Source organism: Nipponia nippon, unplaced genomic scaffold (genome assembly GCF_047370975.1).
Source record: "Nipponia nippon isolate SJK-2023a ecotype South Korea unplaced genomic scaffold, ASM4737097v1 scaffold_19, whole genome shotgun sequence".
Classification (NCBI taxonomy): Eukaryota; Metazoa; Chordata; class Aves; order Pelecaniformes; family Threskiornithidae; genus Nipponia; species Nipponia nippon.
Genome location: NW_028262335.1, coordinates 8,602,194 through 8,629,123, shown reverse-complemented (window position 1 = coordinate 8,629,123; position 26,930 = coordinate 8,602,194). Strand labels below are relative to the sequence as shown.

The 26,930-nt window shown below is 53.7% G+C and overlaps 1 protein-coding gene across 5 annotated transcripts in view; it reads left to right on the top strand.

Annotated features, from left to right (window-relative positions):
- The window catches only part of MEGF6 (multiple EGF like domains 6), a 109,459-nt gene extending 82,555 nt beyond the window's left edge, over positions 1-26,904 (top strand). For 3 of the 5 annotated variants that reach the window (XM_087755323.1, XM_087755325.1, XM_087755326.1), the window contains 30 exons: positions 343-480; positions 2,042-2,164; positions 3,032-3,154; positions 4,357-4,524; positions 4,779-4,910; positions 5,037-5,165; positions 6,920-7,048; positions 7,216-7,350; positions 7,654-7,788; positions 10,336-10,461; positions 11,429-11,560; positions 12,014-12,142; positions 12,566-12,697; positions 13,107-13,235; positions 13,831-13,959; positions 14,577-14,705; positions 15,503-15,631; positions 15,833-15,961; positions 18,105-18,233; positions 18,592-18,720; positions 19,362-19,493; positions 20,538-20,666; positions 21,269-21,397; positions 21,579-21,707; positions 21,907-22,035; positions 22,581-22,709; positions 22,784-22,912; positions 23,430-23,561; positions 24,061-24,108; positions 24,397-26,904. In XM_087755323.1, coding sequence (XP_087611449.1) covers positions 343-480; positions 2,042-2,164; positions 3,032-3,154; positions 4,357-4,524; positions 4,779-4,910; positions 5,037-5,165; positions 6,920-7,048; positions 7,216-7,350; positions 7,654-7,788; positions 10,336-10,461; positions 11,429-11,560; positions 12,014-12,142; positions 12,566-12,697; positions 13,107-13,235; positions 13,831-13,959; positions 14,577-14,705; positions 15,503-15,631; positions 15,833-15,961; positions 18,105-18,233; positions 18,592-18,720; positions 19,362-19,493; positions 20,538-20,666; positions 21,269-21,397; positions 21,579-21,707; positions 21,907-22,035; positions 22,581-22,709; positions 22,784-22,912; positions 23,430-23,561; positions 24,061-24,108; positions 24,397-24,464 — 3,788 coding nt within the window. In that variant the 3' untranslated portion in view covers positions 24,465-26,904. Of the gene's footprint in view, positions 1-342; positions 481-2,041; positions 2,165-3,031; positions 3,155-4,356; positions 4,525-4,778; positions 4,911-5,036; positions 5,166-6,919; positions 7,049-7,215; positions 7,351-7,653; positions 7,789-10,335; positions 10,462-11,428; positions 11,561-12,013; positions 12,143-12,565; positions 12,698-13,106; positions 13,236-13,830; positions 13,960-14,576; positions 14,706-15,502; positions 15,632-15,832; positions 15,962-18,104; positions 18,234-18,591; positions 18,721-19,361; positions 19,494-20,537; positions 20,667-21,268; positions 21,398-21,578; positions 21,708-21,906; positions 22,036-22,580; positions 22,710-22,783; positions 22,913-23,429; positions 23,586-24,060; positions 24,109-24,396 lie in introns of all 5 variants that reach the window. The other 2 variants (XR_015704288.1, XM_087755324.1) reach the window with 2 other exon arrangements.
- Positions 26,905-26,930: the final 26 nt, after the last annotated feature.

Below are 26,930 nucleotides of genomic sequence, written 5' to 3'. Positions count from 1 at the left end.
TTGTCTGCAGTCTGGTTCATCTCATTGTCCAGAGCCTGCTCCACAAGTCTGTCCCTAAGAGGCTACATGGGGCGTTGCCTGGGATCCATCGGTTTATTTTTATACATCACTTCCCAGCCCAGCAGCGGCCTCTGCGCAAAGCTATTTTCATCCTTTCCTCACTGCAGATCACTCTTCTCCTCAGCAGGGCTGTGCACACAAAAATGCCCGTGCAAGGAGCTTGGCTGGAAGCTGCTGTGCGGGTGCCTGCTCGAGCGCAGCACCGAGGGAAGGCACTGGCCAGCCAGTATGTAGAGATGTGCAGCACACACTGCAGGACCCTAACCAGCATGCCTTTTCCAGGGATAGAAATGGAGATTGTGAACAGCTGTGAAGCCAACAATGGTGGCTGTTCCCACACTTGCCACCACACCAGCTCTGGCCCAGTCTGTACCTGTAACTTTGGCTATCGGCTTGAAGAGGACCAGAAGACATGCACTGGTAAGGCAAGGGAAAAGGTACATATCTTGTTTTTACAAGCACCTCTCAAGTAATGATGAGGATCTCCGTATATTAGCTACCATCTGTATATGCACTACAAACAGGTTAACAAGGCTAGAAACAGATGCAAAGTAAAAGGAGATGAGATCTCTCTACTTGAAGACACCCTCAAACCTCCACTCAAGACCTACTTGGACAGCAATGTTGACTTCAGAACTAGCTAGCTTTTCCCTGCTGAAGCTGATCTAAGGCAGCATTGGCAGACAGACTCGCATCTCAGATACCTATAAGCCTACATCTAGAAGGGATGATGCTCAAAAAGTGCCATCTTGCCTGTTATTTGAGTGAGTGAGTGATGTGGATGAGTCACTAGCTGCAAGCCAAGTGTAGCTCAGCCCCATCCAGTTCTGTACAGTATGTGTTAGTGGAGAGGTAAGTGAAATGCACCTCAAGCTCTGTAAGTGCTATGAAGTTGAGGCATGCACTTTCTATTGCATTACTCTGAGCCCCTCACAGCAAATAACCTAGTCAGAAAGCCACTGCGGTGCTCCCCAGCCAGCCAGGTCCTGCACCAGTGTGGTGCACATTAGTCAGGAAAATTCTTGAATTTGTTTCTTCTTTTTTCAGTACCACCTTCTTCCCGCAGCTTTCAAGCAGCATGTCTGCCCAGGACATCTGCTAGGAACAGACACACTCCTGAGCAGGCTGCCACGGGCACCCACAGTTACTTGTGCAAAGGGGAGCGATTCCTCTGCCAGAGGAGAGGAACCCAAAATCCCCAGGACATTTTCTTTCCTCTGCGGCTCTGAGGAAGCTGTAGGAGCTGTCTCCACACAACATCACAACATGGGAGCAAAAAAAGCCAGGACCTGAACTGAAGTCTACTCTGAAAGAACGTTACTCCTTTGCATACTACAAAGCCCAGTACACTTTCTGTAGCCCAGCAGTGCTATTTGTTTTCCTACCAGATACCTCTTTGGTCCATCCTCCTCTGGTGGTAGGGGCACGCTTCACAAACCCCACTACTACATGGGCACCGCAGTAATTCCACTTCATAGCAGACAAATGAAGTCCCATAAATACAAAGGGCTTGAAATTTAGAGCTGCAGGAGCTCTGTTTTCTCCAGGTGATTGAGGTCCATCCCTCACTTTGCTCTGAGGCAGTTGGAAGGAGCCATGCAGCTCTCATCCATCTCTGTACTCAACATCAGTATTTTAACAGGGTAAATCCAAAAGCAAGAGTCAGTGTTACAGTTGGAATCACCCCCTACTTGTAAGCACACAAAACCTTTAAGAACAACCTCAAACTGAAAATCACAGTTAACTTCCCACAGGCCTCTAGGATTCCAGATTCCCCTTGGCTGGGGAGCACATTGCCAAGGATGAGCTGTTAACATTAAGCTCACTCATTTCAGAGGAAAGCAAGAATACTGGCTCAGCATTTGGCAGTCAGAGCAGTAAAAGCTTACCAGAACTAGTCACGGAGCAATTTTAACAAGTACTGTCACCACTGCAAAGCTAGATGTGTATTAACATCCAGTGCCCTTTGTTTTTTATTTAGATATCAATGAATGTGACAATGGTTCCCACTGTTGTCAGCAGGACTGTTACAATTATCCCGGAGGCTACGAGTGTGCCTGCTATGCTGGATACAGGCTCAGCACAGATGGCTGTGGGTGTGATGGTAAGCAGAAACATCTAGCTGGACTCCTGCAAGTCAACCAGCAATGCTGCGGTCCTCAGCCGTGCAGCACGGCAAGACACACACGGAATGCGTTTCTCTAATTCTGGGTTTCTGTGTTTTGTCAGCCTCCTCAGTTTGCTTACTGTTAAGGCAACTCAGCAATTCTAACCCATACACTAGTCCAGCACAACTGAAGAGTAGCAATGGGGCTTTTGAACACACTGAATTCAAATCAGGGTATCTCAAGCTGAGTTGGTCCAGGTCTGACCTGGAGTGATTCACAGAAATCATTTCACGTTCAACCCCGGAGGCCAACATTGCCCATCATTTTCACCCGAGAGATACAAGCAAATAAAAGCATCTGTATAAAATACAGCTAAGACAGTGACTAACACAAGCTTTTAACAAAGAGAACAAGAAATTGCCCTACCTGGTTGCAAAGAGTCAGGCATTTCTTCCAGTTTCTCGCAGCTCATAGCAGCTTTCCTGTCAGCTCTGATGAGTCACTTTCTTACCATTAACAGTTTGGGGCTTTTTTCCTCCTAATGAGTTGTTCTCACTATCAAAGCTCTCCAATAACACTTCTCTCCAATAACGTTTCACAGGTGAAGCCCCAAGTTTACCCACCTGTTTCTACACAATTAGTGACAGATGTGAGCTGAGACCCAGCACATGGTATTTCGAAACCCAGGGCTCCCTGAACCACTTGGGTAGTCTCACTCAATTTTGAGAGTCAGATGGCTTCACCTCACTACCAGAGAGGATGCCATCAGCCTACTTGCTGATCTGTGGACAGAAATATATCTGGGCCCCTGTCCTGTACAGAGGGCCTGCTCCCATTACACTGGAGTATCCCGTGTTTTTTAGATGTGGATGAGTGCTCCTCAAATAACGGTGGATGTGAACACACATGCCAGAACCAGCTAGGGTCTTTCCAGTGTGGCTGCGAGATCGGATACAAACTGGATGAAGACCGATGGAGCTGCACCTGTAAGTGCAACGTCCGTGCCGCTGCACGGGTGAGCGGCGGGCTCCCTGCCCCTCACCCTGCTCTGCCCACCACGGCCTGCCCTGCACGCAGCCCGGCAAGCCGGGACCAGCCCAGGCTGGAGCTCCTGAGCCCTGCACACAACCTTTTCCAGCTTTTTCACAGTACTTACTATTACTAGTAGTGGGAATGACTCACACCACCAGTGGAAAGCTTTCCCCTGACAGAACCAGTCCTATTTCAGCCATGTTACACAGCACTTTCCAAAGAAGTGTAGAGGGTTTTGGCACAGCTACACTGATAAAGTCTGCAGCGATGACTCCACATTAACCAAAGAACCAGAACACTTTCCACAGCCATCAGCCTCTACAGTTTCTCCTTATAAGAAATAAACAGACTTTTTTTAAGCAGTTAGTGGGACAAAATCCCACCACCAAACACACTATTACCCAACTTACTCATTAGCAGGGCAGCCAACATCCCCCTCGCTTCATCTACCAACCCCAGCAGCATTGCCCGGGTCCCTGGAAAGGCTTTCTGAGGTCTGGACCCAGAGGAGCAGCACTCAGGGCCTCCCTGCTCTGGCAAAACACCTGAGGCTCCTCTGGCCCCGTGGCTTTTATAGGCCCTGCCCTGGCTCCCAAGTGTGCCTGTGCTTAGCTTGATTGCCTGGCTTTTAACCCTTGCCTGCTCTGCAGGGGAAGGAAACCTGTAGCTGTACCTGATAGACACTGTTCCCAAAAGGAGAACCAAGCTGAAATGCATTGCTTAATTTTGTTAGATGGGCAGTCTTGTTTAATTTTGCAGAAAAGAATTAACTTACCTGAAAACTCAAAGAACCTGAGTGGCTCTGGTCAGAAAAACAGCAGAGCAAAGGTGATGGGGTGAGTGCGAGCTCAGTTGCCTGAGAAGCCAGAGCTGTGTGTCAAGGTTAAGATCAAAGCTTCTCCCATGGATTTTGAAGTCACTTAGCTGGCCCGTGCCCCTTCTAGCCAAAACGAACAAGCAAACAAGGTGCAAAAATGTTAGAGGTGTCAATACAGAGAGAGATCAGTGGTGCAAACCATGCCAAATCGGATCACCAACCCTGTACAGATATTTCTGCTTTCCCTTTTTTATTACAGAGGTTCTGTCCTATTCACCTCTTAGAGATCTTGTCTGTTTTCCCACTTTGGCATTGTCATCTCCGTGACTGCTTCCCTAGCTATAGAGGACCCCGTGGAAGCTCTGGACAGTCGGCACCCCGTTATCCACCCAATCCCTCATGTTGCCATCCTGCGAGATGAATTTACCCAGCTCTTTAATGATGACTATGAAGAAGAGGAGGAAGAGATGGAAGCAAGAGGAGAGCACACACTTTCAGAAAAATTTGGTAGGCATTTTGCAGCACTGGTAAAAGGCATACTTTGCTTGGAAGTCTTCAGAATTAACCACGCATGCTGGGTTTATTTGTGTTTGGTGAGCGTACCCGCAAGACTTGTCGAGTACCTTTGCTATGCACACGGAACGTGTGTTACAACACAGATGCATTTAGCTTTGCCGCAGCGCGCACAAGGGTTTTCTCTGCCCAAACTCTCCCAGATGCTGCGGCAGCCTTGGGGAACGCTTTTCACCCTCTCATTGCAGTCTGCCTGGAGCACACGTTCGGCCCCGACTGCAGCCTGACCTGTGAGGACTGCCAAAACGGAGGCACATGCAACGCGGAGGAGACCGGCTGCGACTGTCCGGCAGGCTGGACGGGCGTCCTCTGTAACCAGAGTGAGTGATGCTGGAGGGCAGTGGGCAAGAAAGCTCTTCTCGTCCCTGCTCCAGGATGCATGGAGGCAGCGGCTGCGTGCGGGGCTGCGGCAGCCGGCTGAGCCTCGCCTCTCTCTCTCGCCCCAGCCTGCCCGGCCAGCACCTTCGGGAGGAACTGCAGCCTGGCCTGCCGCTGCCAGAACGGTGGCACCTGCGACCCCGCCACGGGTGCCTGCCGCTGTCCGCCGGGGGTGGCCGGCGAGCTCTGCCAAGACGGTAAGCCCGCTGCTCTCCGTCACCTGCTTCGTGCAGCAGTGAGAGTGATCCCCTTCCTTCTCGCCGCAGCCCTCGGCAAGGCGCAGGCACCTGGTGGGGTGCGGGACGTCCCGCCTCGTTGCGAAAAGGCAGGACGGCAGCTCTGCAGAGCCCTGAAATCAAGCAGAGAACACGGGGGCCTCCCTTGCAGTTTTCTTTTCTCACTAAAACATTTTCCTGTAAGGAAAGAGCAATAGTGATGCTCCCCAGCCTGCACAGGTAGCTCCTTTCTGTTGCTTTTAACGTGTTAGTAGAGCATTTGCTGTAATTTGATAAATGGCTGTTACGGCCATCTCTGATGCCACTCTCTGATGTTCCAGCTGTGCTTCTCTGAAGCCTTACAGTGTTTTCCGCAGACTGCCTTACCCTGCTCCCTTTGTAGCTGTTCACTGAAAGCATCCTTCAACGCTTTTGTTGAACCATCCTGGTGTGAGCGGCTCTACACGTCCCTGCTCTGCCTGACTCAGTGGGTCACCTAGCCTTGCATCGAAAAAAGTCTTTTTAATAAGGAAAAGACAGTAAAGGGGATTCTTCACCCACAAAACAGTGCTCCAGGTAGTATTCTTTGTCTTTGCACTGGAAAACCTTTGCAGTCCCTGTTTGCTACTCAGCAATGACCATGGGCAGCCATCTGTATTTCACTGGACATTCAGTGGTGGGCACAGAAAAGAATGTCAAAAACGGAGGTCCAAAGGCAAATTTACAGCACCATGGAGGTATTTTCCACTGAAGAAAAACCAAAGCATTGAAAAGCATTGACAACAATCGTTACCCAAAGTACTGCAGAAGGAGGCGTCACTTGCTGTTGGTAGGCATTTGTTCTCCCAAAGAGTTAAAATCTGGGGGACATAATCTAAAAACACAGAAAGAGTGAGACAATAAGAGATTCAGACAAAATGACTTCAGACAAATGTTTAGGAGCATCTGGGAACTATTACTGAAGGAGGAGACCAAAGCAGAATGCAGATGAATGCAAGAGATACCCTGACCTTTTCTTTCTGTAGGAAGGAGGTGATTGAGGGGTACAGAGATAAAACAGGAAGGTAAGATTAAAATAAACAGCGAAGAACTGATCTGTTGTCCCACGGTGGCATTTCCTCTGCTTAAGCTGCCTGCTGCTCTTATCATAGGGGACAAGGCACATGCTGCCTGGATGGATGCTGGCCGGAGCTTTCTGCTGACACAGTCTGTCTGCCGTGTGCTTCTAATATTAAGATCTTTAGCACAACAAAGAAGAAAAATTTTATTCCCTTAATAGTGCAGATATGACTGTTATTTATCAATCGGAACAGCCTCACGGATTACCTTCTCACATATGAAAAACCTGGCTTCTCAGAGCCCTGCAGGGTGGATTTCCAGCAGAACCCGCGTTGCCCTTGCGAGCAGGGCACAGAGCTGGCGGTGCCCTCGGGGCACCTCGTGTGGCTGGAAACGCCCTGTGCGGGGACAGGGGTGCCGGCTGCTGAAGCAACCTGGTTTTGAGCTGATGCAGGGAACCCGATCGCTCTTATCATTACCTTATTGTGTAGAGACACACGCATTCCTGGTCAGAAAACAGGCCAGCCGCCTTTTGAACACCCGCTGCATCCTTTGCCTAGGTTCATTTCTGATGTTATACAGCTTTGATTTTGGTTCGTTTTTCCTGTGGTCTGCTGGAAATAAAATGACAGGCCAAAATTGCCTCACCATCCCAGGAAATCTCTCTCTATTACTAGGGTGCCCTAAAGGATTTTTTGGGAAACAATGCAGGAAAAAGTGCAACTGTGCCAACCGGGGTCGTTGCCATCGGATTTATGGAGCCTGTCTGTGCGATCCTGGCTTATACGGACGATACTGCCATTTAGGTATGCTTGTCCTCATCTTTGTTATGAGATATATATTATTCTTAGATTACAGCCTCTCTAGGTACCACGCCTGGGAAGGGCCAGCACTGGGTGGCAAAGTTTCTGTCCCTTGCCCCATGTCATTTGGCTTCGTGCGTCACTGACCAGCTCTTTCCTTCTGCATCCAGTTTGCCCAAAGTGGGCGTTTGGCCCCGGGTGCTCCGAAGAGTGCCGCTGTGTGCAGCAGAACACGCAGGACTGCGACAAGCGGGACGGCTCCTGCCGATGCAAACCTGGCTACCGCGGCAAGCGCTGTGAGACGAGTGAGTTGCCAAGAAGTATTCACAGAGCATCCCCCTTTCTCCTCCCGCAGCCCCTTCCCTCCTAACTCATTTCTGGGAGCAAAGCTCAGCTCATTTGCCACCCTCCTAAGACTGTCTCAGCTCTTGTTATTTAGCTTAGGAACAAAACTTGCTGCCAGACTCAGTCCCGTTAAGAACCTGCGCAGCCGGCGGCTCGGGAGCGTGCTGGCCAGTGCCTGGCGCCGCGAGCTGGCGCTGCCTGCTCTTCCAGGGTCTGTCGAGTAATGCCAGATGTTCTTTCTTTTTAATTATGATTATTAACAGACTGTGACCCTGGCTATTACGGGGATGGCTGCAAGAAGAAATGTAGCTGCCCTCCAGAAGTGTCTTGTGACCGTGTCACCGGAGAGTGCTGGAAAGAGTGTCCCCAAGGCTACCATGGGGAGCGCTGCGACCAAGGTAAGGCAGGGGCCCTGCAAGGCAACTCTAAGCCTGCTGTAGGCTCACGATTCCTCACACGTACAAACGTTTTCTTCACAAATCAACGTGAAGGAACTTGCAGAATTCCTCCTGTGCTCTCACAGACCCCTAGCCCACTGCAGCTGATCTAATGAGTGGAAAGTTGAACTGGCTTTAGAGGACACAAGAGCTGCCACGTACAGGTCTTTGTAAACCGCTGCGATCTCTTTAAAAGGGGAAGCAGGATTTCTCATGCATAGTCAGTCTTATTCAGAAAAGGAGAACAAGGTCTCACTTTATCCTGCCACTTGGGCATCTCTGCTTTTGTAGATGAAGGTGATAGATATCTCATTATCTTTTCCCTCCCTTTGATGTCTTTTTACTTCCAGGCAATCAGTGCCCAGCAGAACGGTATCATATTTTCTGCTCCATTCTCTATTTTATATTGAAACTCTATTTGATCTTCAAGCAGAAAAGAAAATTTTATATTTCATTTACATTAGGATTTAAACTTCTGCCTCCGTATGAACCTCCTGGAGCAGCTTTCTGCTCTTCACATACAGGGCCAGTTGACAGTATGGTAACTAAACTGCACGCTCTGTGTGGGCACTGTAGCACTCGAGCTCCGAGGGCGCAGCTTTTCAAGGTCCCAGGAGATAGCTGGGGTGTCAGAGAGCTTGGCTTTCTTCGAACAAAGGTGTTTTGAGTGAACCTAATGGCAGTGAGTCATTGGCACGAGGTGATGATTACAAAACATGAACACAGTTCCTGGAAAATAATAACTTCTGCCAGCCTCAGAGCTGATCGGTGATTGAAAAGCCAACCTCCTCCTCTTGTGAGCTGACCCCTTCTGAATCACATTTCAACTGGTCAGATCCAACAGAAAAGGCAAAAAGTTGAACGCTTGAAGTCCACACTCGAAGACCCAACTGCATTGTGGTGGTCAGCATCTGAATTTTGATTCAAGCATCCCGGGAGTCTCTGCACATGTTTAACCAAGCATTCCACCCACACCCAACCCAGCAGTTATAACTATTCACCTAATTAAGCTGCTGGCACATGATTATCTTGCATAACACCGCAACTGGTAGAACATAGCTGGTCTGTCGGTCAGAACAAAAGCTGCAGATGGTCACACAAAGTTCCCATGCAAGCAAGTGCTAACAGAGCTAAGCGGCGTTAGGAGGAGAGCTGGGAGCGGCTTTTGCAGGGCCTGTGCCCCCTGCCAGGGGTCCCAGCAGCCCTGGAGCCCCCCCGGCGTGCGGGACGCTGCTGCCTCCGAGCCACGCGGCGCCTTGGCAGGCTGGGCGCTTTTGGTCGGGATATTTTTAAAAAGAATAAGAAAGGAGCTCAAGCCTGTAGGGGGGAGTCACAGGAAATAACACAAATATTTGTATAGAAATAGTAGGCTCTTGGCTGTTGTTCGGATCTGGAAATTATTAAAGGGTGAAGACAAACATCTGCCATCAATTAGCAAAGAGGAGGAATAACAAAAACTCCACTGTGTCACTTGAAATCTGCGTGCTGGTGTGCTTTTCCTCCGCGATTTGTGAATGCCGGTGTGTTTGCATCTGCCGAAGCCTTTTGAAACATTGGCCTGGGTGAATAAAAGGGACTATGAGCATTTTTGGGAGACTCAAATGGGATTTAAGGATCTTTTGGTCTGAGGCCCTCAGTCTGCATGTAATTAGCTGTCTGCTAAATTGTGTCATGGGGTACAAAGAGCAAACGGAGCTTGCTGGTATCAGCAGTAGCCCCCCGGCATTCAGAGCTGAGGGAAGGAAAAGCGCTTACTCCTCCTGTGGACGGGGATGCTCCTGCTTTATTGCTTTACATCAGTGTACCTGCTGCAAATCTTGCTGCTTCTTAAAAGCCTGGCTTCCAGGTTCCAGAGGCATTCGGCCAGGGCAGTAAAAAACCCTCACAGCATCTTATAAAAGTCAAGGGATGGTATGGGTTTGGGGACTGCGAACTCGGCGTTCTGCGCCCCAGCACAGAGAGAGCAGGGTGGCTCAGGCCACTGCCCATGGGATGAGCACGGGCGTCTTGGAGGCTGAGCAAAAGTGCGTCTTTCCTGACCCGTTTGCCACGCTGTCGGTGCCTGCAGCAGTGCTGCATACGGCCGGCTGCGGCTGCTGCCCGGGGCGCAGCCCTGCAGGGGTGCAGCAGCGAGGGAATGGGTTATTTGCAGAGTCATGTTTGGGGACTGGTTTGGCCTCAGCTGTTGGGCCTGTGATCAGTCGGTCCTCTGTGATAAAGAAATACTTGTTGAAAGTACAAGCAACAGCAGACAAGTGATACTCGGACAGACAACTCAAGGTAGTGGTGCGAAATGCTAGAGGCCCGGCTGCAGGTGGCCGGTGGGATAAGAGCGGTCACATCCAGGCCCACGAGCGCGGTCTTCCTCTGCAGCGTGGGAACTTTTCACAGATGGGCTTTTCGTCACAGAGCCGGAGGCTCCTTCGGTATGTGGGGCCCGATCGGTATGTGCTCGTGGAAAAGGCCTCGCAGGAGGGGGCAGGTTTCACACTGCTGTTTTCGACGCAGAGTGTCCGGAGGGGACGTTCGGGGCGGGCTGCCGGCGGTCCTGCTCCTGCGGGGGAGCGCCCTGCGACCGGAGCACGGGGCAGTGCCTCTGCCTGCCAGGCTGGACCGGACACGACTGCGGCCAAGGTGAGGAGGCGATGGGAGCCAGTGCGCTGAGGTAGGGATTTAGGTGTATAGCTGTTATTTTTCTCTTGCTAAAATTAGTTTCAAAAACATCTAGTGCAATGAGAATCATCTTCGTGGAAAATTAGAAAAAATGCAGCTTTTGATGGTAAGACTTAAACAATAGGCTCGCGAGCTCCGCTCTGCTGTTGAAGCTGAGGGAAGTACAAGGAAGTCAACAACATCAACAATAAAAAAGATGAAGGTATTCTTGGCTGTTGCAGCCCTTAACATAGGAAAGGAGTCTTTCTTTACTGATGTGTATTTTTAATTGCCTTCGCCATATTACTCTTTAATGGCTGGAAACTAGAGAATCCTAAATCCAAAACTTTTACATGATTGTACAGTATTACAGCAGCTGGAAGATATTAGTCATATATAGATGTCCTGCTCCTAATAGTTTGACTGAGCAATAAAACCATACATGCACAGTGCTTACCATACATTTTGAACTTTTCCAGGCCCTGGAGCAGCTTAGGAGCAGTTAAACAAGGATTTGTGCCCCAGTTTTATCAGTTCTTAGCCTTTTGCTTCGCCTTTGCAACTAAAAGCAGAGCTGGGAATGCTGGCTAGCGTGCTGTCCAGTGGTGTGACGGCAGCTGCCGAGACCCTTTGCCAGCAACACCATTTCCTAGCAAGGAGCCCTTGTAGCTCTCCACAAGTCGATGCGAATCCAAAATTGACATGAAAGTACTGGAGTGAGATCAGAATAGCTCTTCCCAAGGGCTCACACGCTGTTTATAAAACAAAGCAAGCAATGTTGTCCTTGCTAGTAGCCATGTATTGCCAAACAAAAGCCCATGTTTTGCATGAAGCACGAGGGTGAACGAGAAAGGGGACTCATTGCCGTGCACCAGAAAATAGACATTTCCCTCCCACGCCTCGGCTGTGATCCCGATGAGTGTGTGTCCTCTCTCTGCCCGCGCTCCAGCTTGCCCCGACGGTCGCTGGGGACTGGGCTGCCAGGAGCTATGTCCTGAGTGCGCGAACAACGCCAGCTGCGATCCCGCCACGGGGGCCTGCCTGTGTCCACCCGGCTACACCGGCCGTCGCTGCCAGGATGGTGAGTGCTGCCTGCCGTCGGGTCCCTCACGCCCGAATGGCTGTCTCCAGGTGGAATGAGGGTTATTTAGGCTCACCTGGAGTACCTGCTCTAGTGAGCAGAGCATCCAGCTATCGACGAGGCACCACCGCACTCATCAGAGCAGGGCTTAGCACCGCGTATGCCTCCGATGCCTCACACTTTGGGGCAGGGGCTGCGTTCTTCCCTTGACGTCCCTCTAGTCCTATCTTCACAGCGGTAATTTTTGCATCAGCAGAAAGGAATGTAAAACCCTAAGCCCCTCGGCTCGTTCAGCCCAAGGCTGAGCACCCACGCTTGGACAAGGAGCGTCGGTGCTCATGGCAGGTCTGCAGAGGCACGCTGCCGCACCCATCGGGTCTGCCAGGAGGACAGACAGCCCTTGCCGCGGTGTGTCAGCAGCCGTTTGCAGCTAGTACGTGTCTGCGTTGGCAGTGTGTCCGCCCGGCTGGTTTGGCCCAGACTGCCAGCTGAGCTGCAGCTGTGGGAATGATGGACATTGCCATCCTGTGACGGGGACGTGCAGCTGCGCACCTGGCTGGACGGGGTACAACTGCCAGAGAGGTATTGTACCCCTGTTTATTATCCATTGCTCCTAGAAGACACTGACCTGTGCAAAGCTACGCTGTCATTTGCTTCATTGTCATCTTCGTGCTGTGCCTCTGCCAGAAGTCTCTCTCTGAAATCCTTTAGGTTTCTCTGCTCTGTCCCGCCAGTGCTGCCAGGTGCCGCTTGCCTTTCTGTAGTGGGCTTGTTTGCAGAATGAATTCACCTCAAATATGTGCTAGTGTAGCACCCGCTCTCACTGTCCCACTGGGTTTTCCGAGGACCTACCCCTGTGTTTGTCCTTCTGCCCAAGTGAGCAGTTGTAATCAAGGGAAATAACACCCCGAGGAGGAGGCAGCACTGTGCCCGCACCCTCGCTCACCAAGAAGCTGAGCAAGCAGAGCCCACGCCGTTAAGGGTCCGTTCCCTCCTGTGTTTCAGCCTGCGATGAAGGTCGCTGGGGCCCCGACTGTGCTCACACCTGCAACTGCAGCAACAGCGATGGGAGCTGCAGCGCGGAGACGGGGCAGTGCGTCTGTGAAGCCGGCTACACAGGCAGCCGCTGCGAAAAGAGTGAGTGCTGCCAGCGGGCTGCCCTGCTCGCCTTAAGCCGAGCCAAATGCCATAGATTTGTTTTCCAGGGGAAAGGCATCGGACAGGCAGTCCAGGAGGCTTCTGCCTTCTCCCTGTAAGGTAGCGGAGGAAGCCGTGGTGCAGATTTCTCCATCAGTGCTTCTTGGCCCAGTTACAGAAGTGCAATTCCAGTGCCCTGTCTGTGATGGGTCCAGTCCTGTCCTGAGGGTGGTTGGGTGACCTGGGTACACATCTGTAAGGGGTAGGGTAGAGCCCACTAGTCGTTATAAAAACACAGCTGCCAGATACTGTTATTTCCATTCAGAGCCTGAGCTCCTGCCTTAGCATAGCTTCCTGGGGACGCCAGGAAAGGACAGGCTCCTCAGTCTCCTTTGCTTCTGCTTGCTAGAGTGCCCAGAAGGATGGTTTGGGCTGAGCTGTCGGCACCGGTGTCAGTGTGACAACGGGGCTGCCTGTGACCACGTCAGCGGGGCCTGTACTTGCAGCCCAGGCTGGAGAGGAACCTTCTGCGAGCACGGTAAGTACCTTGGCCTGGGGACCCCGCGCTGTCAGCGCTCCCGTGGACCACTTCCTAAGCGGGCTGTACTCCGTGTCTGCCTTTGCTGTCCCGCTACAGCAAAGAGAGTCCCTCGGGATGGTGATGGGGAAAACCGCATGTCCGCAAGCTGCTAAGTCTCTGATTTTAATTCTGAAGGGAAGAGGTCTAGGAAAAAAAAAAAGACTAACAAAATGTAAACAAGGAGCAAATGCGCAGCTGCCTCGGTCGCCCGTGTGTGTACACACGTTGGGTCGTGGAGCGGTCTCTCCAAGGGGTCCCTGGGTGCAGACTTCTGGCTCCTGCATCAACCTGCTCGGTCACTTGGTGGACAGAAACCTTGTGCCTTTGCTCGTCTGATGCACCACAGCTTTGTCCTGTACCTTGAGTGTCCATAGAGCACAGGCATCCAATATTCTGCTGCCCTGCCAGGGGGAGAGCCATTAACAGGTGGCTGCCACCCTGGTGCAGCATTATACCGACAAAAAAGGCCACCAAGAGGCATCTCATCTCTGCTGGGAGACTTCCAGCTCTCTGTATAGGCATTTTGTGGGGATTTCTCTTTTGTTTTCCACAGCCTGTCCTGATGGATTTTATGGACTGGAGTGCCGGGAAGCCTGCGACTGCCTGAACGGCGCCCGCTGTGACCCTGCAACGGGCCGGTGCCACTGCCTCCCCGGCTGGGACGGCCCCCGCTGCGGCCAGGGTGGGTGTCGCTGCAGCCAGGGTGGTGTCACTGCGGCCAGGGTGGTGTCACCGCAGCCAGGGTGGTGTCGCCGCGGTCAGGGTGGTGTCGCCGCGGTCAGGGTGGGTGTCGCTGCGGCCTGGCACCCACCTTCTGCGGCTGCGCTGGGCTGGAGCGAGGCAGGAGCAGCCCTCCGCGCGGCACTCCAGAGCCCTCGCCGTCTCTTGCGCTGCTAGGGCGTAGAGCCCGGAGGTTTAGGTGTCTGTTCCCCACGTGTGATTTTCTCTGCGTGGAAGTTAATTCTGGTTTTGGAGAGGGACTGGGGGGGGTCTGACTGAGCACGTCGTTGTTGAATGTAATGAGGGCTTGGCCATCCAGCAGAACAGTTTCCAAATAGATAAAATGATGTAACATCGATGATAACAACAGTGTCCGTGTCTGGAAGTCAGCCACCTGTAGAATACAGCTGTTTTTTCCCCATAGCACCGTAAAAACCAACTTACACAGCCGTCCAAAGCAGCCACGCACCAGTGTTGGTTCCTCGCCCAGACAAGTGCGTTTGGGGGGGTTAGTAGGATTCTGGCTGATGCAACTCGTACCTGCTGCCTAACAGTTTGCCTGCTTCTGCTCCCACGAAGCATGCCAGGAGAACAGGTACGGCGAGAACTGCAGCCAGACGTGCAACTGTTTCAATAACGCTACCTGCAACCACGTCAGCGGCCGATGTCTCTGTGCAGCCGGGTGGACGGGACCCACGTGCCAGCAAGGTAAGACGTCTTATGGTCGCTTCCTAACGCAGGCTGTCTGCTGCCTCTGCCAGCATGCGTTAAAAATGCCGTTTCTCTGAGTGGGTCAGAGTTTTCAGTGGAGTAGCAACTACAGAAAGCCGAGACAGTACGATAGCAAGGCAAGATTGCAAGTAAGATCGTAACTAGCTGTGCAGCACTTCCCGATTCATTCGCAAAGAGAGAAGCCCAGAGTTTGCCTTCTCCAAGAGCACCAGAAATTGCAGGCCTGCAGTTTCGTAGCAGCACACAGAGTAAGGGCTTGATCGTCCACTGCACTGAGCGCTCAGACACCGTCAGCCATGCCTTTAGGCACAGCTCAGTGAAACTGTGCACGAGAACAATTATTCATGTGCTTAAATGGCTTTTTTTCTCTGCCAAGCACTGGCACTGTCTGGGTCTAGGAAGGAGGATGTTCTGCACTCGGGACCGAAGGCGTAGGTTACCAACTGAGCAGCTCTCCTGGCTGCTGAACTCACCCAACCTTTTTTCTTTTGCCACCACCAGAGCTAAGAAAGCTCTAAAGAGATCGGGCACCCAATGCCCCGTGTCATCACTGTCTCTTACCTGAGCAGGCTGAAATACCAGATGTCTTTATGCGGGCAGCTAAGCAGCCTGAGGGTGTCCTCAGCTCCTCTCCCTGCCTCTCATTGCAAGCGATAATGGCTTAATTTTATATATCAGCCCATCCACCTAGCGCTCCAGCAGGCTACCAGAGGCTTGGCAGTTGCCTTTGGACCTGTGTTCTGACTTGGATGTTTGGCCTGGTTCTCCCTCAGCGTGCCTGGCAGGTTTCTACGGGAGGAACTGCCGCCAGCGCTGCCTCTGCCAAAACGGTGGCACGTGTGACCCCGCCACAGGGCTCTGCGCTTGCCCCGAGGGGTGGACAGGGCTGGCCTGTGAGCTGGGTGAGTAACGGTGCGTCGCAGCACTGGGAAACAGGCTCTGGCACAAACTTGTCCTGTTTTGGACTCGTTTTCCTCCAAAGGCTGGGGGTGACGTGCACGGCGCTGGTGGTGCGTGCCCACGACCAAGGGCTCGCGGTCCTTCCCCGCGCGCGTTCGGGGGGTGGGTGCCAGGGCGGCGTTTCACCGTGTGCCTCCTCCCAGAGTGTGCGCAGGGACAGCACGGGGCAGACTGCCGGCAGCGCTGCGAGTGCCGTCACGGGGGGCTCTGCGACCGCCAGAAGGGCCACTGCGTCTGCCAGCCTGGGTGGACGGGCGAGAAGTGCGAGAGCCGTAAGTGGGGCACGGGGGTCCTAACCATGGGTACCGCCTGCGGGTGCCGCGCAAGGGGCTCTGGGGGCCCGGGGACAGCAAAGATGTAAAATTTGCATTTCAGCACTGCAGAGAGCTCGTGGGTGCCGTGATCCTGGCTGTGTGCCTTGGTTTTGTCCACTGCTGTGCTTTCCTTTGAGGGCTGTCCTAAAAGCGATGGTGCCAGCGGGAGAGGGCTGGGGTGTCCGAAGGCTCAGGTCCCCAGGCATCAGTGCAAAGCCGCAGGCTCCAAGCAGGGATGAAGGCAGGGCAGCAGCCGTCCCCCCCACCACTTGCATGGTGAAAGCCAAAAAGCCAAGCGAAGATCTTCCTCTGTCCCATTTATTTTAAGAGTAACAAAAGATCATCTCCTTTCCATTCTTTCTTCTACGCTTGCCTATATTATACTGACCCTAAATGCCTGGCTTCAGTCCTAAGCCCCAGCAAATAATCACATCTGTCATTCGGCAGGCTCCTGTGTTCACCTTATCTTTAACTGTAACACATACCCTGGCAATCCCTGTGCTATGAGGAAGTGTTGAAAAGGCTATTGGCCTTAATAAGAGCAGCAACAGGGACTTCATCGAATATTGGCACGCCAAGAAGAGATCCACAAGCTTCTTCCCTTTCAGGGGTCATGACACCTCAGCCTGGCGTACGCCTTATATTACGGTGTAAAAGGCATGTCTTAGTCCAATGCCATTACTTGTCAGCTGAAGTCTGGCATAAAGGAGCTGCCCACTGCAGCTATGTCTGCCGTCAGCCACGTCAAACTGCTCTCGGGTTTCCTGCCTGGGAATGTCGCCGTTTGCAGTGGCTGTAAACAGTTTGGCTGGCAGACGAGACTTGGCCACGGAGCGGAACCTACGGCTCACCTCGCGGCCGAGGGCGAGCCACAGGATTCTGCCGCATCCTCGGGCACGTTGTCCCCTCCTAGCGTCGCGTCATGCGCTTCCAAAACCCCACACCTCGGACCTGCCAGCAGCGAGTCCCCGTCACCGGGCAGCCTTAAGCTGCTGGGGTGGAGATCAGGAAGGATGGGCGTTCGGAGGTTTTGGCTTCCAGGTGCCCCTGTGGTTCTGGCCATCATACCCCAGGGACTGTTCCTGCCTCACCCTGCCCGCAGTTGCTTGCGCTGAGCTCACCTGCAGGTTCACTTTTATAATTTCTTTCAATATAAATTAATTAAAAAACCCACCCAAAAATGCAGAAATTATATGATTTTTTTTTTTTAAAAAGCTAGAATCCTCTCCTTGGCTTCCCACGGTGCTCTATTTCAAACTGCGTGTATGTGCAAGTATCTGCCCAGCTGTGCACAGCGCAGCCACGCTCTCACCACAGCTGTGTGTACAAACTTGGTCCTCGCGTGGACAAGCAACCTGTTTGGACAGTTGTACAGGGACTTACTGATTTTTTTTTGCATTCATTCATGAGGCAGAATTGAAAATTAAGTTCACAGATTTTGCGCCTGCAGTGCTAAACTTCTGCATAATCCTGATACAGCACACATTTTGTTTTGCAGCTGCTTTAGAAACCAGGTGCTTCTATGACAACAGAAGCAGCAAAACTAAACGATTGCTGCTGTGATTAAAATATACTGTGCTGGTGCCCAGCTCTCATTAAACAGTGCCAGGAATAACACTTCCGAGAACATGTGGCACGGTTAAAGAGAGACTTTCACAGCAACTTAGGTGCCAGCCAGCAGTACACTTCACGCTCGCGTACCCTGAGCAGGTTTGTCCGGTGACGTGGCTGAGACACTCGTGCTCCCGCGCTCAGGGGCAGCGGGCGCGCGTTCAGGTCTGGGCCGTGCGACGATTTCCCACACCATACGTGCCGTGGGGCGAGAGAGGGACTGCAGCCCCCGCGCTGGCAGGCTGGTGCGGCCCATGCCACTGAAGCAAAGGCAAGAGGGCCGTTAGCCCAGCCGCACCGCTTGCCGGAGGGAGAATACCTTTGCAGCTGGCACATGTCACCGGACTTGTCACAGCACCGCTCTGGCTTGGCAGGAATGAAAGGGCCATAAATAAAGTGAAGTATGTGCCTACAGAAACTGCAGTGAAAAAAGAGCCATGTTACCTTTTTTGTGTAATTTGTCTCCTCTCCCGTGTTTGCATCTCTGAAGCTTGTCCAGAGGGGCTGTTCGGGGCACGCTGTGAAGAGCACTGCGACTGTGGGGACAACGTGTCGTGCCATCACGTTACCGGCGCATGCGATTGCCCTCGTGGCTGGAGGGGCCGGCGCTGTGAGAAAGGTGAGCCAGCATCCCTTTGGCGGCACGGCGTCCGGACTCCGCTGGGTCCATCCCTGGCTCAGGGGAAACTGGGCTCCTTCCAAAGTCTGGCAAGAGGAGAAATTTTGTCTTTAATAAAAGTTACAAATTGTGACAAAACGTTTTGAGGAGCTGACAGTGTGCCCTGAAAGAGGCATTTGGGTTGCTGCAAAAAACGCTGCCTAGCTGGCTGCTGCAGTGGGGCTCTGGCTCAGCACCGCATGCGGCAGCCAGGTGCTGAGGGCAAGAGCTGGCCCTTGGTCTCCAAAGCCTTGCAGGCATTAACAATAACTTGAAATCCAGTCAGGAGACTTACATCTCCTTGCTTGTTTTCCCACAGCCTGCCTGCCGGGTTCGTTCGGGAAGAACTGTGCCAGCCGCTGCGCCTGTCCCCTGGGAGTGCCTTGCGATCACATCACCGGCCGCTGCGGCTGCCCGCCGGGCTTTACAGGCTCTGGATGTGAAAAACGTACGAAGATGGAGTGATCCTCTTACCGTTCCGCTGACAGGCTCTGGGAACATGACGGGTCAAGCAATTGCTACATAAAATAGAAGGGGAAAAGAAAAACAAGAAAAAAATACCAAGAGCGAGCTGTGCCAAGGAGCAGCTCACGTTTTGGCAGCTGGGTGCATGCCCGCAGAATGTTAGCAAAGCACAGGGAGCCAAGTGGGAAATCAGAGCTATGTATTTATCCAGAGGATTAGCAATAAATCAGTATTAAAATGCGCTCCTGTGGGTAGGAGCAAGTCTGGAAGGGCCAGAGGCATGCGAGCACATTCCTCACCCAGGGGAGAGGGGTGCATTTGCGATGTCTGTGTGTGTGGGGATGGAAGCTTGCGGGAGTACGAGGGTAGGTAGGGCTAGCATTGCTAAAGGCATCTAATGCCTTTAAGTACTCAGTTTTCTTTTCAATCCACGTCTTTCCTGGAGTCAAGGAACCATTTGCGTGCAGCTCCTTTTGCTTTTTGGGTGGCAGAGAACTTTCACTGTCATAAAAGGCTTCCTAAATCCTGCCTTAAAATAAAAAGGCAAAAAAAGTCTTGCACAGAGGGATGGGATAGCTCCCGCTAAGCGAATCTGAGTCACCTTGGTGCCCTCTCTGCTGACAGCCTGCCTGCCAGGGACCTTCGGCGAGGGCTGTGGTCAGATCTGCCAGTGTGCCGGAGCCACCCAGGAGTGCCACCCGGTCACCGGGGCGTGCGTCTGCGCCCCCGGCTTCCACGGCCCCGCCTGCCAGCTGGGTGAGTCCGCGCTCGGTTCCTCTTCTCCTTCACGGACCTTTGCAGGTTGCTGCCCAAGGCTGCGTCTTGCCCTGAAAGCGCGGTGCCGGTGCCGGGAGTGCCAGCAGTGTCAGTGCAGAGCCATCGCGCCCTGGCACGGGGCACGGCGCTGGGCTGACCGCCGGAGAAGCCTCAGCTCAGGGAGCAGCCAGCTCACTGGAGCGGCCTCAAAACACAGGTTCTGGCGGATTGTCTTGCCTGGTTTCTTGCCGTTGGTCGCCTTTGTCCTCATTGGCCTGGCCAAGGCCTGTTTTATTCTGTTCTTAACCGTTGTGCAGCTCTCACAGCTCGGGAGCTGAGCCTTGTCCAGGCAAATGTTTTCTTGCTCCCTTGTCCAAGCCTGGCCCTGCGCGAGAGGCTCTGACCGCTGCGGTGTCTCTCGCTGGCTGATTTGCAAGTAGGAGGTCATGTAAAAAAACCATCATTCTCATGTGCACTCAGGCCGATTTTTTGCCATTTTTCTTTTGAATTGTGGGATATTTACCAGCTGTATGTTCAGCAGAGAGGTTCTGAACAGTCCAAAGCTCCTTGGCTCCATTGCTCGTTTCCATGCAATTACTTAAAAGTGCTCTCTGGGTTTTCTTTGGCTCCTGCTGAACAGCCGGCACCTCGGAGAAGCTGTTGCCTTCCTGCACTTCAGCGTGTGCCGCCGGGAGGGCAGAGGCACCTGAGCATGGCTTGCAGGAGCTTGTGTTGTCTGTGCTGCATGGCTCACATCGGACACAATCAGCTCATGCCCAGGGACGCGTGTGGGCGACTCGCACGCCGTCGGCACGTTGCTGTAGCTGGTTGACTCATAAGTGCTTTGGAGCAGCTCTGTGCTACAAAGCAGATCAGAAACCCACCGACTGTGCCAGCCTGGCACAGACCCGCTTCCAGCAGAGCTGTCTGCTTCCTCTCTGATGAAATGGCCATATGAATCCACGTGGTGGATTTTTCCAGAGGGTTTGGACCTTGTTCTCATCTTTTTAGGCACTGAGGCCATTGCTTCTTTTTTTTCCGCAGAGTGCTCCCCTGGGTGGTACGGCCCTAACTGTGAAAGGCCATGCAAATGCAAGAACGGGGGCCTGTGTGACATTACCACGGGGATGTGCCACTGCCCGGCTGGCTACATCGGTGCCGACTGCAGCATCGGTGAGTGCCGGGTCAGCCCCGGGGACAGGAGCTCGCGGGAGTTTCCTCAGCAGGAGGGGAATGGTGGTAGGTGCAAATCCTGCCCACGGCCGGGTTGCTGACCCTGCGGGAGGAGAGAAGCCTTACAGTGGCCCATCAACAGAAAAAGAGCTCCTTGTCTCGCTTTACAACCTGTGCTGTCAGCAATGCCCCCTCCGCTTCAGTAGTAGTAGCGCATAGTGCCAGCCTTACTGGGGGAACGCAGTTGCAGCTGATCTCGTTTGCTGTCTGTCTTAACCATGGAAAAAATGTCTCGCTCCATTTGTTTTACACCACAATGATTTCTCCGCTAGGAAAGGCCTGACACATCAGCCTTTGCATCATGCCATCACTGTCTCTCTGCTAAAAATGCTTTGCTCCTCCAGCAGAAGGAAACTCAAAGCTCTTTCCCTGGTCTGCCAGTCCCACTGTGCACTTATGACAGGGCTGCAAACTCCTCCTGCCCCCCCTTGTGCCCATTGCTTTGCTCACGTGCCGTTGCAAAGTCTGTCCTTTCTAGCCTACAGACATAGCCAGCTGTGCTTTGGCCTCACCAAGGCAGCTCAAGGTCTTCCTCCCGCCAGGCTGTCCTGCTGGTCGCTATGGCACAGACTGTGCACAGGTGTGCCCCTGCGGGGATGGTGCTACCTGTCACCCCGTCACCGGAGACTGCGTTTGCCCACCTGGAAGAGCTGGTCCCACCTGTGAGCAAGGTAAACATCAGCTGCAGGGTGGTGCATCAGGACAAGCAGGCGTTTCAGGCAGCGGGTCAGAAAAGGTCCTGAGCAGGAGCCGATTGTCTTGCCCCGAGACCTCTGCCTGTGCTTGGGCGCTCCTGCCCAAATCGCGCTGTGGTCCTCGTGCCCGCTGCCACCACTTCCTCTCGTCCCGCAGGCTGTGAGAAGCACCGGTACGGGGCGGGCTGCCAGCAGACCTGCTCCTGCCGCAACGGGGGGCTGTGTGATGCAGCCGACGGCTCCTGTTCATGTGCGCTCGGGTGGATGGGGAAATCCTGTGAATTAGGTAAACCCGACTTGGATGCATCGTCCTGCACTGGCTCAGTAACTGTGGAGCTCACTCTGTTTCATACTGGGTGCAGTTTCTGTTATCCCCGCCTGTGCCTGTTCTGCCTTATCACATCACGGCCCTCTGAAGTGCAGGAGCGGGGCCAGGGCCGGCTCTCTGGCCGCTGAGCAGCTCTGCCGCTGCATCTTCCCTGCAGAATGTCCGCCGGGAAGGTACGGTGCCAACTGCCAGCTCCACTGCGCCTGCCTGCACAATGCCACCTGCGACCCGGGGACGGGAACCTGCCGCTGCTCCACGGGCCACTATGGGCCCCTGTGTGAACACAGTGAGTTGTGGCAGTTTGGCACCTGTGGGCACCTTTGGCTTTGTGAGGGGGGGGGTTTCTAAAGCTCAGCCAGAGAGCAGGCCCATAGGACAACAGTGTGACCCGCTGCAGTCGCACACGTGGCTGTGTGCACTGATGGGCTCTTCCTTTCTTACTGGTGTTCACAGTGAACCCTTCCAGGTAGCAGAAGCAGTCGCAGAGAAGGCAATTTCTGTTCTCTGCGTGAGACCACTGGGCACAGAGGTGCCGTTCCAAGGCAGCTGGGCACGCACGTCACCACTGCACAGCTTAGTGTTGGGCAGCCGAGCAAACGCTTCAGAGCTGAAACGCTGTGCTCTGCACCCAAGACTCGCTGCGGGAAGCTGGTAGCCCTGCCCCGGGCCACCGAGACCAACTGCATGCATTTGGGCACTTCTCAGAGAGAAAGGCTCGCTGCTTCTCTCTGGTGGGCTGATGGAGGCTTTGCTGCAGAGCCTGTCTGCAGCTGAGCCTGACTTGAGCCCATCCGTGGGCTTTAATGAGCTCTCCACCCGGCTCCATCCCAGATTGTCCCCCGGGCTTCCATGGAGCTGGCTGCCGGGAGCGCTGCGACTGTGAGCACGGAGCAGGCTGTGACCCAGCCACTGGTCGCTGCCAGTGTCCTGCCGGGCTCCGCGGCGAGCGCTGTCAGACAGGTACCCCGTCCTCCTCCTGCTTCCCTAGAAACAGGCGGGAGAGCGCGTGTGCCGTATCTCACCTCTCAAAACAGGCTGCGAGGAAGGAACGTACGGTGAGGGATGCCAGCAGCTCTGCGACTGCGTCGGCAATGCGCCCTGCGACCCAGCCACGGGGCGCTGCCTGTGTCCCCCAGGGAAAACCGGCCTCAAGTGCGGTTCAGGTGAGTTGAGCCACGGCTTGGGAAGGTGAGAAAGGGGACCATGCAAGAGGGGCATTGACTCAGAAGCTCAGTCCTAAAGTGGATGCAAAACCCCTCTTGTTGGAGCTGAATTCTCACGGAAGGGGGCTTTCTTTTCTGTGTGTTCCCTCGAAGAGTAAGAGGGCATCTGAACGGTGGTGGTCACCTCTCCAGCCTCTATTTGTGGTCAGATCGGAATGCAAATGCTCCCCCAGCCTCCAGTGCCCTTGTATTTAGATTGCCAGAGTCAGAAGGCTGAGGATCAAATGCAGAAGGAACAGCTTGTTGGCCTTGGGGTGCTCTGATGTCCGCTGATGTCCTCACCAGAGCTCAGGAGCAGTCTGGGAGCGGGGGGAAGGAAAAAGCTCTCTGCCTTAGCTTGCACTCAGCCTCCACTGCAAGCTCTGCCTGTTGCACAGCGGGAAACATCTGAGCGGTTCTGCTCAGCTGCAGAAGCAGGCTGACTGCGGCCGTCTCTGCACCTCTCTACCCCTCACAGACTGCCGGCCGACCAGGTACGGCCCGGACTGCAGCCTGGCCTGCCAGTGCGCACCCAGCAACTCCTACTGCAATGCTCAGAACGGCCAGTGCCTCTGTCTGAATGGGTACATGGGACCGACGTGCCGGGAAGGTAACGTATAGGCGCAGTGCCACAGTGAGTACCGCTGGATACACACATTAGGGGAAGCCTAATGCAAACGCAACTGCTGCGGGGGGATGCTGTGGTACCAGTGCTGGGGTCGTGGCTCATGCCCTGGCGGGTTGGTTTTGGTAGCAGTGCTATCAACTAAACCCAGTAATGTGGTGTAGCACCTGCCTCTTCCCAAGGCACTGTCACCCCAGCCATGAGGGAGGTTTTATGAAAACTGCGTGCTGACAGTGCTGTGAAAATAAAGCTGTTCAGCAGTCTAACCCCAAATGTGCCCGTGGTAAAGCCACGACACAAAGCCCACGCTTTTCTGGGCACACTGGAACAAAATGATCCTGTGCACCGACCATGGTGGGAAGAACACATACCTTATTTCTGCCCAAGCCATGATTGAACTTGTTGGCTCAGCGCGACTCCCCCGTGGGTGCTGCGCAGCGGCACTGCAGGGGCGGGTGGCAGGACGCTCTGGCTTGCTTTGCAGGTGGTACGCTTCGTCCGCCATCGGCCGAGCACCCCTCCTTGGTCCCAGGTCAGTAACAGACCTCGACAAGTGGCCTGTTGCACACCACGGCTGCAGGCACCAACCTAAAAATGCTGCGCCAATGTGAAACCACAGAGCCAGGCTGCGGGCGCAGACGGGGGCCAGGCTCCCAGCTCATGCCTTCCCGGCGGGGAGCGGGACGGGGGCTGCTGCCCCCAGGCAGAGCAGCAGCACGAGTGGGTCGGCCCTGCGGCTGCTCCCCTCCTGAGCCGCGGGCTGGCCGTGGCCGACACGGCGCACATGGCGAGGGCTGACCTGTCCCGGCTTCCCTTCCAGCTGTGCAGCCCCCGGCGCCCACCGGGTCACCTCCGCCCCAGGGGGGGCTCCGGCTGGGCAAGCACTAGGTCCTGCAGCTGCCGGGAGCGCTCCCTCGGTGTGACCAAGCAGCCACCTGAAGAAGCCAATGACCTATTTAACAAACTTGTTTACAAGCCACATGAGCGGTTATCATTGCCTGACAGACTGCGCTGCTGCTTTTGGAGCTGTCTGAGAGAGGCTGAAGTGCCGAGCCTAACCGGTTCACCACGGCGGCACGGGCTGGCCTCCGGGCATGCCACAAGAGCACGCACGCCGACACTGGCGCACGCCCTTGGCCAGACACCAGAAGGAACTGGTCAGCGGACAGCGGACTTTGATAGCTCATGGCAAATTGCTGGCCTTCATCTTTTGGGTGCTGGGCTTGGGGAGGGGGCTGAAATTATGGTCCAAAATAGGTATTTATGCAACAATATTTATGGGAAGCCGTACAACAGTGTTGTCAGAACTGATGGCTGAATGTGCCCAGCTCTCCTGAGATCATGCCTCCGGTAGATGTATCACCTCACTTGGATTTTTTTTTTTTTTTAAATTTGAATTTACAATGGCATTTTACTGTAAATTATCATTTGCCATGGGGGCAAGACGCTGGGTTCTAGCGCCTACCACACCACCTCTGCAGAGCCAGCGCCCACGGCCTTACCCTCTCTGTCAGCACGCGTCAAGTGCTCCCGGTTTACACCTCCAGTGACAGGCAGCGGCTCCCTCACCGACAGCGCAGCCTGCTCTCGGCAAGCTTTGCCGGGGTCAGGAGCCGTTTTTTCGGACCAGGAGTACGTCAGCCCACTTGACTGCCTGTGTTGTTTGCTCCACCAAAAAGCAAGCCTAAATTAGGTGTAATAATCAGCGATACTGTGTGGATAGACACAAAGCTCTCGCATCGTCTGGTAAATGCAAATCCCTGTTTCAGTGTTCCCGCCCCAGCCCTGGACTCTGCGTTGTTTTTTCCATCCCAGCTGAACCCAGGAGCTGGGAAGGGGCTGGAGGCAGGAGGAACAGCCGGGAAGCAGTCGGCTTCGGGCTCGGCAGCGAGTGCAGAGCCACAGCAAAGCCTCGGCTGCCACCACCAGCAACGGGGAACGCCATCGCCCCAGCAAGGGCCAGGGCTCCCGGACCGACAGCCCTCCTGAGCCGGGCCCCTTCACCTCTTTGCACAAAGCTCTTGGGTAAACGGAGCCCGAGAGCCGACAACGTCAAAAGAACCCAGTCTCTACGAAGGAGATGGGACGTTCCCGTCCCAGCACATCTGCCTCTGCTGCTGCTGCAGTACAGCCCTGCCCCGGCGCTTGGCCTTTAAATTATTCCCACAGGGGCCAACTGAAAATAATAAAAAAGAATTGTTTCTTTTCCTGATAGAATTTATTTTAATCTGTATATAACTTGTAATTTTTTGCTAATTCTTTTCTTATTTTATTTCTTCCTTAACAGTATTTTTTGCATTAGATATCATTATTGTGAAGAAATAATGTTAATATAAGTATGTAGTGAAGGACCAAACTTGTGTAATTAAGGTTGTATGTTGTATGATTGATAACCAGGGAGTAGGAAGAGTTTGTCCGTGTGCCAAATGACCCTGATCAATCCTGCTAGCCTTGCTGCCGATTCTCCAGACAATCATATGTTTTGTTACATTTGCCTTTAAGTGACCGTTGCATTAGGCGAAGGTTTCTATTTATTCCCTTGGCCGGTTGGAAAGCAAACGCAGCCTCCCCCAGAAAGCGAGCGGCCCATCCCCACGGGTCCTTCCACCGAGCGCGGCCAGCCAGGCTCCGCAGGGCGAGCGCCGTGCCGGCCGGAGACCCGGGAGCCGTCAGGTGCGGCTGGGGGGGCCCGCGAGCGATGCCACCGAGCTGGCGAGTGATGCCACCGAGCCGCACCGGCAGTCCCTGCCGCCCACCGGCACCAAGGTGCAGAGAAGCCCTTGGCCCCAAGGGCCCTGCTCCAGGAGTGCATGGAAACCTAGCCCTGCCTTAAGCACGGGGATGGATCGGTCCTGTCCCGTTACAGCGTGAAAGCCTGAGCCGTGGCTCTGTGGCTCCCGGCAGCTGCTTGGAGTCAACCGTACGTCTGAGCATGGGAATGCAGCAACTCTGTACCTATTTTTTTTATATCAAGTTTTTTTCCTGTTCATATTTCTTAATACAGTTTGTTTGCCTCCTGTTTTCATGCAGCTAGTGTCTCTCTTTTTGGATCCCATCTCCTCTAAGTTAGCACTGATGAAAAATTTTAATTCTTCCACAGTTAAGAGAAATAAACAGAAAGCCTGACTGAATTTCTGTTTATCTGGTCTCTCTCAGTTGATTACACTTGAAATGCGCTGCACCTGACAGCAGGTTTTTAGTCACCCGCTCTGAAGGATTGTTCCCGAGATGTGCGTATGTCGAGAACAAGCAGAGGCCAGAAAGATGCTGCCAAGGTTCTTTTTAGAGCTTGGAAGGGGGAAGCCTGCTCCTTGGCGTCAATGCGACGCGGAGCTGTCCTGCTCGGGGACACCC